The 13103-nt window shown below is 39.8% G+C and overlaps 1 protein-coding gene across 1 annotated transcript in view; it reads left to right on the top strand.

Annotated features, from left to right (window-relative positions):
* ush2a (Usher syndrome 2A (autosomal recessive, mild)) overlaps positions 1-13103 on the top strand; it is a 159738-nt gene that overhangs the window by 84821 nt on the left and 61814 nt on the right. The window contains 6 exon segments of the mRNA XM_029426054.1: positions 1919-2081; positions 2227-2374; positions 5624-5781; positions 7057-7204; positions 10015-10170; positions 12414-12561. Coding sequence (XP_029281914.1) covers positions 1919-2081; positions 2227-2374; positions 5624-5781; positions 7057-7204; positions 10015-10170; positions 12414-12561 — 921 coding nt within the window.

Raw genomic sequence — 13103 nt, 5'->3', positions numbered from 1 at the left:
TGCACAGTCACAAATACAGAGAAGATCTGATGGGACATGCGCCATGTTGAGGTTGTTAAGATCAATTTTACTATACGTAGCTTACTAAAATAATTAGATTTGTTTAATTCCAGCTTGTCTTCTTTGTTTTTTGTGTGTGTGTGTGTGTGTGTGTGTGTGTGTGTGTGTGTGTGTGTGTGTGTGTGTAATGAAGAGAACAGCAGGAAATGTGCAGGAGACAGGTTGTGACTTCATACATTGTGATGCAGAATTTGAACTTATTGCATTTCAAGCACATGGTTTTCAATTTAACGTGCTGAGAAAGCACCTGTCTGTTTTACGCTACTTTCACAACACACTTTTTTAAAAACCCAATGGTTTCCTAAAACCATTACCACAGTGAATTATGATACAGATTATTACAACTCCCCTTTGATTTAGTTTTTCAAAAGTGGACATACATCACACCGCCAATCGACAGCAAATAAATCTTGTTATAAATGTGATAGATTAGCCACAGTGGCTAATTGTGTGCTAACACACACTCATCACTCATTCAAAAACTGGCTTTTAATGGGACGAACCACGAAAGGAATCCATCACTTTTTAAAATGGCCTCTCTCTGCGACCATACCAGGAGGTCCGGGTTACTCTCAGGGATTAATAAGAACTATTTATATTATAAAGTTTTAATGCTTCTTCATTTAGGACTTATTTTCTACTGCTTGTGTTATTCTCCAAATTTTAGGATGGAAAAAAGTTTGGATTTTGAATGACTTGAGAAAAGTGCATTAAGATCGATCATTTACTAAACACTCACATTATGTAAATCTAGTGATTGATGCGTTTTAAATCAGTATTAATGCAGTACAGTATTTTACAAAGTTAGGATGAAATGAAATAATAACCCGGCCTTTCTTACCTCTAATCTTCTCGTGACTGCACAACTTTTTATTTTAATCACATTTAAAAGGACAGTGGATAGACGTTGACCATCAAGGCGCATATTAAGCTGCTCTTACAATCCCTTATTAGAATACACAAAAAACAATCATAGTTTAATATTAATGAAAAAGTTAGATCTGAATGCTGTTTAGTACGTGTAGCTAAGATTAGGTCCATATTGCCCTCTCTTTCACATTTTGTAATGGATAGTCGACCGTTTCTATTTATAAATATTGTCTCTTGTCCTCTCGCTCTCTGTTGGGGATGACCTTCCTGTTCTAAATATAGAAAAGGAGACTATCAAACAAAGTCCACAGATTTGTTTTAGGTTTTTGCTCTGTCTCTCTCACATCTGTATTTGAATCCAGCTTTAACCATCAATATATGGACACTATATTATAAATAATTTAATATTTACCAAAGTTCTGCATAACAAACAGTCCATTGATACGTGCAAACAATGACACTCATCAAGTCCTGGTTCACAGTATATTCAACAGCAAAAAGGATGACATTTATTTTTGAATGATATATTAATATATGAATAAATGTACAATTGTTTACTAGTCTATTGTAATAATGCTATGGTAATATAGTAAGCCACGGTTAAAAACTATCTTTACAATCCAACATTTCTCTGTCATCATAGTGAAGGAAGAAGTGATGTGACTCTTTTATGTGTTTCAACAATAGAGTTCTATGGAAGAAAGATAAACGCATCATGCTGTAGTTAAACAGGAACACACCTGCTCGTAGGACACGTGTGTAGGTTTGATCTCTACAGAGGAATGTTGTGTCTAGAAAGATTAAATAACTCCAGCCTTATTTTTAATTTATAAATTAACATGACAGGCTGTATGATAAATAGAGTAGAATAAAAAGTCAAATATTTCCCTCTGAAATGCAGTAAAAGTGTCTCACAAAAAAAGAAATGAAATGTCAACTTAAGTACTGTACTAGAGTTCATGTGTCATCTTCCCCTCTCCCTCTCCAGGTGGTCACGTCCCTCTCAGGTAAACGGCGCTTTGGAGTTCTATTCCATCTTCCTGTCACATGACGGTGCAGTCCCTGTGCTCGCCTACAACAGCTCAGAACTTTTTGAAGACCACACACTCCGCGACCTAACGCCTGGAACAGCTTACACCATCACACTCGCTGTGAGTCCCTAACGCTTTCATCTTTTTCATTTGAATCGTGACATTCATAAATTAATACGTGTGTGTGTGTGTGTGTGTGTGTGTGTGTGTGTGTGTGTGTGTGTGTGTGTGTGTGTGTGTGTGTGTGTGTGTGTGCGCACATCAGGCGTGCACAGGAGGTGGATGTACCTTAAGCCCTCCAAGCCAGGCTCAGACTGAGGAGAGCACCCCAGAGAACGTTCCTGCTCCGCTGGTCACACCTCTGTCCCCACATGCCCTCAACATCAGCTGGACCACTCCTGATACCCCGAATGGTGAAAGGACACAAACTTAATCTGACACATACGGACTGATAAATTGCCAAAAAAAATTCAAATATGCATAAACAATTATCAACAGTGACATTTAGAATAATGTTACTTTGAACTAAATACACACAAGCTTTCAATCACACACATGACCAAGCTTTATTAAATCATTTGAAGTTTTTCAATGGAATTTTCTTAGATACAGGAAAGAGATTTGAAACTAGAGAGAGATAAAACATGTAGAAAAATAATCATGAGGATAATATTAGTTGAACTGTAGACTTGAATACATAGTGTCAGTATTAACCATAACTCAGACTATCACAGATTAAAAAAAGACCTATACCACAGGTAACCTGTGCATGTGACTATGAAACAGGTGAACGAGGGGAATCAGAATCCGAGTGTGCAAGAGATAGAGATAAAGCAGTAAGAGAAAAGGAAAAGAGGAAGATAAACCATAAATAGAGGACAGAAAGAGAACAGGGAAAGAGACAAAGACAGGGCAGAGAACACACACTTTGAGACAGAGACTAACGGAGAGCGGGAGTGAGAGGGCAGTGCTTCACCAAGCTCCTTTAAGTGGATGAAAAGTGCTCCCTTTTGACTGAATAGAGAACTGCAGGCTGGAAGCACATAGACTCACAGTGACTGCCTTTCTCTCTCTCAGTGGTTCTTCTTACCTTCATTTCATTTACTTACAGCCAATTAAAATCCATTGCACAAAGCTAGACAGGATGTATTTGATGTATATTGAATGTAAATTAAAAATCCTGCCACTGGCTTGGAAACATCTAGATAGAAAACAAAGTTATTTGCAGAAAACTATTTTCTGTGAGCAGATGTTTAAAAAAAAAAAGAGTTTTCTGCACAATACAGTTTGGGAATTTCAAATGCATAAGTTAAAATAAAGAGTTTTATTGAAAATATACTAAAGGGTTTCAGTGCGAAAGTGTTGCGTCATCAGTATACTTCCTTGTGAAGTCCAGGTATTACATCAAAAAATCTCAAAACAATTCAAATAGTCTAAAACAGTAAAAAGTAACTGCTTGCTGTGAGCCACATATTGCTCTTATATATGCTATATTTCAAAATATATCAATTAATATTTAGCATTCAAGAATTAATTGTTTATCTTCATTGTTAAATTAACCAATACATTTAATAGAAATGTACAAACCAGAGAACAGAACAATATATATATTAAATCCAAGCCCAAATTTTATTTTTCTAAATGTCTTAAGGGTTAAAAATGAATCCCCAGTTTGAATTCACCTGCCCAAAAATAACTTAAAAGAAGGCAATTAAACCCATTATTATAAAATGTATACTGAGTAGCATTACATAGCACCTTGTGTCTTAATAAAACTCTTAAAGGAACACAGTTCAATACATCTTCAAATAACTAAAATATAATAGTTTCAAGTAACACGATCGACCGCACGATATACTGAAAATATTATATTTTTCACAAATAAAACACAAACATGAATTATAGAGGACTATATTAACAAATGCACATCTTGTGAACCCAAATGAATTGAGTGATGAAAACCATCTGAGAATATCCCACCCCATTTCACAGTCTCTAACATACAACGCACCGCCACATATTATCAAATGTTACTGCCATGCTCGTTAAAGTATGCGTAATTCTATAATGCATGTGTGTGTGTAATGTGAATCGTGTGTGTTTTACGCTTAATGCCACATAAGTGCATTTCGCACCATAAACCATGTGATGTGTGTGCATATTAGCCTGGATAAATTACTTAAAGCTTTTTTCATCTGATGACAGAAATTTATAACAAGGAGACACTTAATCATGATTACCCGATTATCTCATGCTTAAAAAGCTTTAATTTTTTTTGCTTAAAGAAGGGCTCAGCGCCTCTTCTTTTTTTCATTTACTCAAATGCACGGCAACAATGACGATGATGATGGTGATGGGTTCCAGAGGAGTGAGATTCTGTGTCTCTCTCTCTCTCTCTCCCCCCTTTCTCCCCAATTCCGCAGGGATTTGTGGGGGATAATCCTCTCGGGGATTAGGTCGGGGCAACACGCAGACAAAGAGGGGAAATAAGCCTGTTATGCATTCGCTGCTTCATTTCCCAACCTGTCTTTATTACAACCTATACTGATATGGGCTTATTCACACACACAAGCACGCAGAGAAGTCCGCACACATATACACACTTACACTCTCACACGCGTGTGATTGGCCACATTAAGAGCTCCCCAGATGTAGTTGGCGTCCGTGGGGTTTTTGTGTCTTCATTTCCCTGATAGGTGTGTATATCTGTATTGAGCAATAATAAAACCCACACATGATTAAAGCAGAATAGACTCTTAGTTCTTAGCACTGATCTTTTGAGCCCCCTGTATGCATTTTTATTAAGGAAAAGCACATTTGGCGCCGTACTGTTTCATTTATTTTTTTTATTAGGTGGATGTAATGTAATGTAATTATTGTGCTCGTGTGTGTATGGACACGTGTGAGTCCTCATCTTAGTGTGTGTGTGTGTGTGCGTGTGTGTGCCTGTGGGAGTGTGTCCATGTGTGTGTCTGTGGATGAGTGCTCACCTATTTGCTTCCACATTTGTGTGTGCGTGTTCGCTCCAGTACTACTGTCCTTTAGAGGGTCTTTATCCTCGTAACGCTTATGGTTACGTTTGTCGTTCCGGTGCTGTTTTCATCATTGGATCACACTAGGACACATTGACTGGCAGGTCTGGAGCCCCTAAGTCAGTTTTCATTTGCATTGTAATCCAATGACCCAGACTGCATCCCAACATAGAAAAGCTCACTTTGTGATTGGAATTTCTCACAAGTCCTAAAATGTATGATTGACCAATGGCAACTGTGCGTAAATAGCATCAAAACAAATATGTGGAAATCTCAGAAAACAAATGTGTAACACACTTTCAGACCAAGACACAAAGAGATGTGTCGTACCAAAATGACACATGACTAAAAATTAAATTTGGACATTTTCCTCGGCCATAAACAGATGTTTTGTTTTATAGTTTTAGCACATTAGAGTCAGGGTTATGATGTTGTGTTGCCTGAGGTGGTTCAGGGCAGGAAGTGAATGCAAGGTGAATTATGTGCTGTACGTGTAAGTCACCCAGGAAAGCTCCAGTCATTAGTGGCCTGGTAAAGATGACAAGCTTACTGTGGCATGAAAACAGTTTACTCATGTCATTTTAGTTTTTCTTCTAGTACATGTTATAATCTGACATTTTCTTTTGACAGGCATTATAACCAGTTATGGTCTCTGGCTGGATGGATTGCTCATTTTAAACTCCAGTTCCTCCCAGAGGTTCTTCGTGGTGGAGGGACTCTCTCCGTGGAGCCGACACGTTCTCAGGCTGCAGGCCTGTACAGCCCGGGGCTGTGGCAAGGGACCAATGGTCAGTAAACACCCTTAATAATGTATTGATTAATATGATAAAGTGCAAGATCCTTTGTGACATCTTTGAAGAGAGGCAGGATAAGTCACTACTGTGGCATTTCTGAAAGTGACCACTAGGTAAAAACATCTTTGTCCTTGAAATTTCTGGATAGACTGTTTTCTTTTTCTTCTAAACTTCTGAGCTCACTTCTCAGTGTCTTACTGCACAGTATTTGTTCCACATGAACTGTAGTTGCCGCTACTAAAAACACACATTAAACTTTACTTCTGTACTATACATTTTCCTCGAGACACCTTTTAGAGCATTTAGAGCGGCAGAAGTTAAAGCTCCTTAAAAATCTCAATTGGATGAATAATATAACATTCGTTGGTGAAACAAAACAGCAAAGTTGGTGTTTTTATGATGCAGATTATCGCTGTAACTAGCCAACACACAGAAACATGGGTACACATATGGGAATGCCGACTCAGACATTTAGTGTATGTGTGTTGTGTGTGTCTGTGTGTGTCTGTGTGTGCGCGTGTGTCACTGAGTGTCATAAAGGTGATCGATTCTCTCAGCTCAATAACGAGGTTGGCGTGGCGGCAGTGACATTTGGTAGCAAATGCCACTCCACGCTCAACGATGTCTCTGACGACGGGCCATATTTTGGGGCATTTTTCCAATACAGACACCATATTTAGTCAAACACCAGGAGAACAGCTGACACGGCAGAACAGGAGGACAGGAAGGAAGGAAGAGGAGGGGTACAAACAGGATGAAGGGGAGGAGAGGAGGAAGATGACAGGATGGACAGGAAAAGGAAAAGAAAATTGTCAGGGAAGGAGGGAGTTTAGGGATAAAAGAGTGAAATGATGAGGAGTAAATGGTCAGAGCAAAGTGAGAGATGAGGTGGAAAGTGAGGATGTGAAGGGCAGCAGAGGAGAGGGTAACAGGAGGAAATGAGACAGAAGAAGATGGTGATGATGGGGAAAGAGAAGGAGCAGTGTGAGTGGGTTGTGGCAGGAGAGAGAGAGAGAGAAAGGAGGGATAGAAAACTAGGCAGAAGGCAGAGGTAATGTGGGCCAGATGTTTGATGATTATGACCCTTATCAAGTAGGGACAGATTCCATTATGTTTTTTTATATTTAAAAATTTCATTTATAGCAGTTGGATGAATACGTGTTAGTAAAACACTGTGTATAGTGTGTAGGTGCACATGCTACATGTCTGTTCTTCTGTGCATTTCAACATGCGTGTACTTGTGTGTCTTTTTTATTTCCTTTAAATCAGGTGGAGATGCGTACATTACAGATGGCCCCAGAAGGCCCTATGCTGCTGGAACTGACCAATCAGAGCTCTCGATCACTCAGAGCCCGCTGGACCGCCCCACCTAGGCCGAATGGGAACCTCAGCTACACACTGTACTACAAAAGCAAAGGTAACACATACAGTCGTCCTGTCTCTGTCTCACACACATACACTAAATACTGACATGAACAGTGAACCTGAACATACACACATGGCAGCACACATATATAAAAACATGCACAGGTAATACACAACTTTACATATTTACCACACAACAAATATTCTGACTATTCAAATTTGACAGCATTTATCACACATTCACTGGCGTATATGAAAATTTGTCAGAGTCCAAATACGTCCAACTTTTCATCGGATCGGATCAGAAAAGTGAACGTATACAGATACGCATGTCTAACCTATTGATATCGTATCACTTACTTATACAAAATGTATCAGACCAATACCCAACAAATGCATAACGTATACAAAAATATGGTGTATACAAAATATGGGCAACACGCTGGTTTACGTAGATATAAGGTAAGGCATAAGTAGTATTCATTAAGAGCTCACTGTGTTACGCTGGGGTGCGTTGATATAAGGTAAGGTATAAGTAGTATTCGTTAAGAGCTCACTGTGTTACGCTGGGGTGCGTTGTTGAACGCTGATGTTTTGAGCATGTTCAAAATTACCGGACGTACCCGACGTGTGCGTCATAAGATATGCAGACGTTACGTTACGTTAGACATACGTGAATACGGAATATGTACGTGAATATTTACCTACGTAAATATAGTACGTGAAAACCAACGTAAGTAACTACGTTAGAGGAACGAGTGTTCGGCGTATCGTCTGCGTCCTTCAAACGATCACAACTTACCCTTAATTTATATCAACCTATTGCCGATATTTCGTATTGCGCAGGCATACGTTTCTGTCATACAGATATGTGTGACCGGGTCTTAAAGTTGCATTTTCTGTGTTGCTTCACGACAAATCCAGCTATACATTATACACATTGCAGTTCTCTTTTTTATATTAATCTGAAAAGATTTAAGGGTTTTTGTAAGTAAAGTTTGTAAACGTGCCTCTTTATAGGCTGTAATGCTCTCAGGTCATGCTTTCCTGGAGGTGAAGTGGACATTAAATGCTGCTTCTCTGTACTGTAGGTCTCACTCATGCAGGTGTCAAAACATCAAGAAAGGTTGAAGCATATCAGAGATGCTTTCAGGCACGAGTCCATCAGCAGCAGAATCTGTGAAGTTTGTTCTAAACATAATGTAACGAGCATAATTCAGATTACAATCAAGAACCCCAAAGATTTCTGTCATGAACCCTGACATTCAGTGCTACAGGTAGAACCTGCTGGGCATCACTGCCTGTCGTAGCTCCTCCGGTGCCCACAGGGCCAGCTCCCTGCGGCTCGTGTCTGGGTACGGTGTTCTCTCTCCAACACTCCTGCATCTGTCAGCAGCCGTGTGGTTGACCCACGAAGCCACGGTATCCAACCTCCACTGGTTAGTTGGTGGTCTTCCAGCCAGCCTGCACTCAGCAGCCAGTTCTGAGTTTCTTAGAGACTATTGACAGCACATTTCCATTAAAAGAAAAAGTGCTCTGTGGCGTATTTTATGATATTTAGTCATGATATATAAAACACTAGTCACTGCTACTGAGTACAAATAATATTTTTACCAATTTCAAGACCGCCTAGTGTTTTCTTTTTTTAGGTAGTTAAGTAAGTAAAATCAGTAGAACAGGATAATACGGATGAAGATACACACATGTACAATTATACACACACACACACACACACACACACACTCCTCACCAACAATGCCAACTTAGACTGAAAGTCAGGCATGAAATGGGGAAGTAAAAGAAGGAGAACTCAAAACAGAATGGTGTAGAAAAGACAAGGTTTTTGAGAGAGTGACTTGAGAGAGGTGATGATATAGGATCCCGGAGCAAAACAGAGGTATGAAGATTGAAGGAAGAACATATACAGAGAGAGGAAAGATGGGAAGCTCATATTTCCATAGAGGTATTAGAAAAGATTGCAAGTAAGAACAACATAAGACATGAAAAACAACAAAACAACGGATGAGACTAACAAAAAGAAGAGGAGAACTGGACATGGAAATAAAGGAGGAAGAAGAAAATTGAACAAGATGAGAACAGGAGTATGGAGAAACAGCCGAACACACAATCATCCTTTAACCCACATATATTCACCAAATCTCTCTCTCCCTATCAGACACACACACACACACACACACACACACACACACACACACACACACACACACACAAAGTCGGGGACTTTGATCTGCTCCTCACAGAGGAAGAGACGGATTAAAATGAGTGGAGAGAAGGATAGAAGAGGTGTGGAAGAAAAAGAGAGATGGTGTTTCGCTCTAGTTACCCACAACCCCTTGATTTTTTTTTATACACACTGCCTTCATCAGTTCACACAAAACTGACTGTGTGTGTGTGTGTGTGTGTGTGTCTGTGTGTGTCCATCTAAATATATTGGATAGCCTTACATATTGTAATTTTCTGATCCTTTTTCTTTGACTATCCTTGCATAACCTCGATATGGAAACCTCTCTCTTTTGATCACTCTCAGTTAATCTAAGTCAGTATTCCCCTCTCTTGAACTCTCACTCATTCTCCTCTTTTTTCTCCTCTGTTGTTGAATGTATCTTTTATGAAGCGCTTTTTTCCCGGCCTCCACAGTAATGACTCTAATCAATAAATGTGCCATGAAAACATTCAAATGTGCAAGATAATTAACGTATTCTGCCTCACTACATATATATATATATATATATATATATATACACACACCCACACACACACACACACACACACACACACACACACACCAGGCTTGGCCTAAGACCTGACACGTCTCTCTTTGTGTGTCTCTCTTTCTCTCAGATGGCGATGGTGTGTTGGATGGAAGTACAGCGGCAGGCAGCTGGTTGTCTGTGACTGACCTACAGCCTTACACCAACTACAGCTTCTGGATCAGAGGTTGTAACACACAGGGTTGTGTTGAGAGCCTGCCACTCAATGTTACTACGCCCCCAGCAGGTACACACACGCACGCACACACAAACAAAATACATTACAGTGCATACAGTATAGGTTCACTCTAAATCTGCACACAGGCTCAGAAAGGCCCTCTTGTCCTCCAATAAATTGTGTGTTATCTGATTTAAATGGCTGTAATTGTAGCTTTGTTTCTAACTTTACGCACAAGCCGTGAACCATTGTAACATTTTCATCTCATTAATCTGATTTTAATTGCTATTGTTATGAACTGGAAAGGTTCATTTTTATAGATTGCTATGCAAAAGAGAAAAACAATTTTTCAATGAGTAGCAGTGACAAACACAATCACACACACACACACACACACACACACACACACACACACACACACACATCATTCATTTTAGTTAATGGTCTGAACACATGTCTGATTTAGCATTTGTGCGTGTGTTGTGTTGTGTGTGTTTGTGTGTGTGGAATAGAGGCTGATTGTGCATACTAATAAATGTCACAGATGATCAGAGTATTCTGGAGATAATGGTAACCAGACAGCAACACACACACACACACACACACACACACACCTATAGACACATATTTTGCCACTTAAGCTAATGTTAACAATAGTGTTGAATACATACGCATGCATACACACCACACCCATGTCTCAGTCAGAGAACAACAAAAGACAGACTTGGGAAAGTTCTACTGTTCAAGTTCAAAACAAAGGCATAAGGAAGTATAAATTTTAAATAGCAGACGTTTCCTCTCTTTCTATCTCTCTTTCTACCTCTGTGCCTCTGGCATCTCTTTAGACTTCTTTAAGGCAAACTGTCTTGATGCGTCCTTGTTCTATGAAAGAACAGAGAGAAGATAGTGGAGCAAGAGACAGAAGAGCAGAGGAGGAGGAGAGCAGAGAGAGAGAAGTGAACATAAAAGTGCATAGTTTAAAACGATTAGTGACACCTCTGATATTGTACCTGCTAACACCGCATGAGAGAGACACAGGCTCACTAACTGTGTGTGTCTTTGTGATGTATGTGTTTTGTGCGCGTGCGTGTGTGTGCGCGTGTGTGTCAGAGAGGCAGAAATCAACGCGTGTTTCAAGAATTACACATACGCTCAAGGAATGACAATTCTGCTGATCTACTGTAGGCTGTTCTTTATTACAAAGTAGATACAGGATGGGCATCGAAAAGATTATACTAATTGGAAAAAAGGGTCGTGATAACAGAGTCGCAGGTCGGCCATTAACAAAAATAAAAATGCACAACAACAGATGGACGGGGACACACACACACACACACACACACACACACACACACACACACACACACACACACACACACACACATTGTTTCTGAGTACACTAAGAAGAAGATTTCTTAATGTTCTTCTGAACCAGTGTTCAAAGAGCATTTTGAGGCTTTATCCACATACTGTGAGTGAGTGTGTGCATCTTTAGGGTAAGATGTCTTCAGCAATCAGTCTTGTTGTAGTGGCAGGAGAGCAGTGTGTTTGATTGAAGGGTCACTTTATACATCGGAGGGCCTACTCTTATTTCACATGGTCAACACTACAGTCACTCTCATTTCCTCCTTCTGTTTGTTGTCCTTATCTCTTTCTTATTCTATCTTTCTTCACATATTCTTCGTCTCTGTTAAGAGCACGGCTATCATGCTAAATCAAGATGTTCTTACTGATTGTCCAACACTAGCACTATGCTATCATGCTCGGCTGGAAAAGAGGGGCACTGTTGAGAGAACAGGGTCATAACGCTGTGTGTGTGTGTGTGTGTGTGTGTGTGTGTGTGTGTGTGTGTGTGTGTGTGTGTGTGTGTGTGTGTGTGTGTGTGTGTGTGAAAGAGAGAGAGATGTTGTAGTGGTTGTATATCCGTAAATCTGGCGGCTCTTTGTGGCACTTGGATTCCCCTTTTACAGGATTCTTTCTTCTTTTGCTGTTATGTTTTATCTTTTCTTTTTGCCCCCTTCTGTCCCGTCTATTGTTTCCTCAATCGCCTCTTCTTTTTATACTCCGATCTTAGCAGAGCCATTTCTAGATGGAGGGCATGTGTCATTCGTTTATGATGCAGTTGATCAATGAGATTAATTTCATTATAACATTGATATGACTTTATAATGTATTTCTTACGTTGTTCTTTCTTTGTTTCTTGCTGTTTGTTTTTCTTTTCAACTGTCCTCATTCCATCCCTCCATCCTTCTTCCACGGTTCCTCCCTCCTCTCCCTTCCTCTCACCATCGTCTCTCTCTCTCTCTTAATAGCCCCAGATGGGTTGTCACCTCCGAAGTTGGCCCATGCAACTAGTGCCAGTCTGAATGTATCCTGGTCTGCCCCGGCCCACTCCAACGCACCGGGCCCACTCTGTTACAGTCTGCAAATGAGGACATCCCCTCAGAGGCCTGTGATAAGGTGAGAGAGAGATTTAGATGTATTTATTTTTAGATTTAGACGCAGTAGCTAAACAAGTGGACAAGTTTGCACACAGTTGTGCACAGCACATGTGCCAGTGGTCTAAGACAGATACATGTAATAATAATGGGCACTAAGAGAATGACTGACACTCTCAGATATGTATTACATATATACGCACCTAAAAAATGTGTACACATACATATGCATACACATGTACATATAAAGGGGTACATTATACAGCACATCTGAATATGTCACATCAATATGACAGACCATCAGAAAAACAGAGAGGAAATGAGCATGGAGAGATGGGGGGTAGAGCCAAAAAGACAAAAAAATCTAAGAGCAGGGCAAAGTGAGGTAGAGAAAATGTGATAGAATAAAAAGTGAGAGAGGGTGTGCATCTGATATGTATTCATTACATGCTTCCTGACAACAAATTGCAATTTAATCCAAGAAGAGGAGGCTCTCATTCTGTGGTAATAAATAAATGACTAGCTACATGTATTATATATCAGACAGCCATGCCCTCCTCCTCC

Source organism: Cottoperca gobio, chromosome 3, assembly GCF_900634415.1.
Source record: "Cottoperca gobio chromosome 3, fCotGob3.1, whole genome shotgun sequence".
Classification (NCBI taxonomy): Eukaryota; Metazoa; Chordata; class Actinopteri; order Perciformes; family Bovichtidae; genus Cottoperca; species Cottoperca gobio.
The sequence above is the reverse complement of the archived record's forward strand: the minus strand, read 5'-3'. Positions and strand labels throughout refer to the sequence as shown.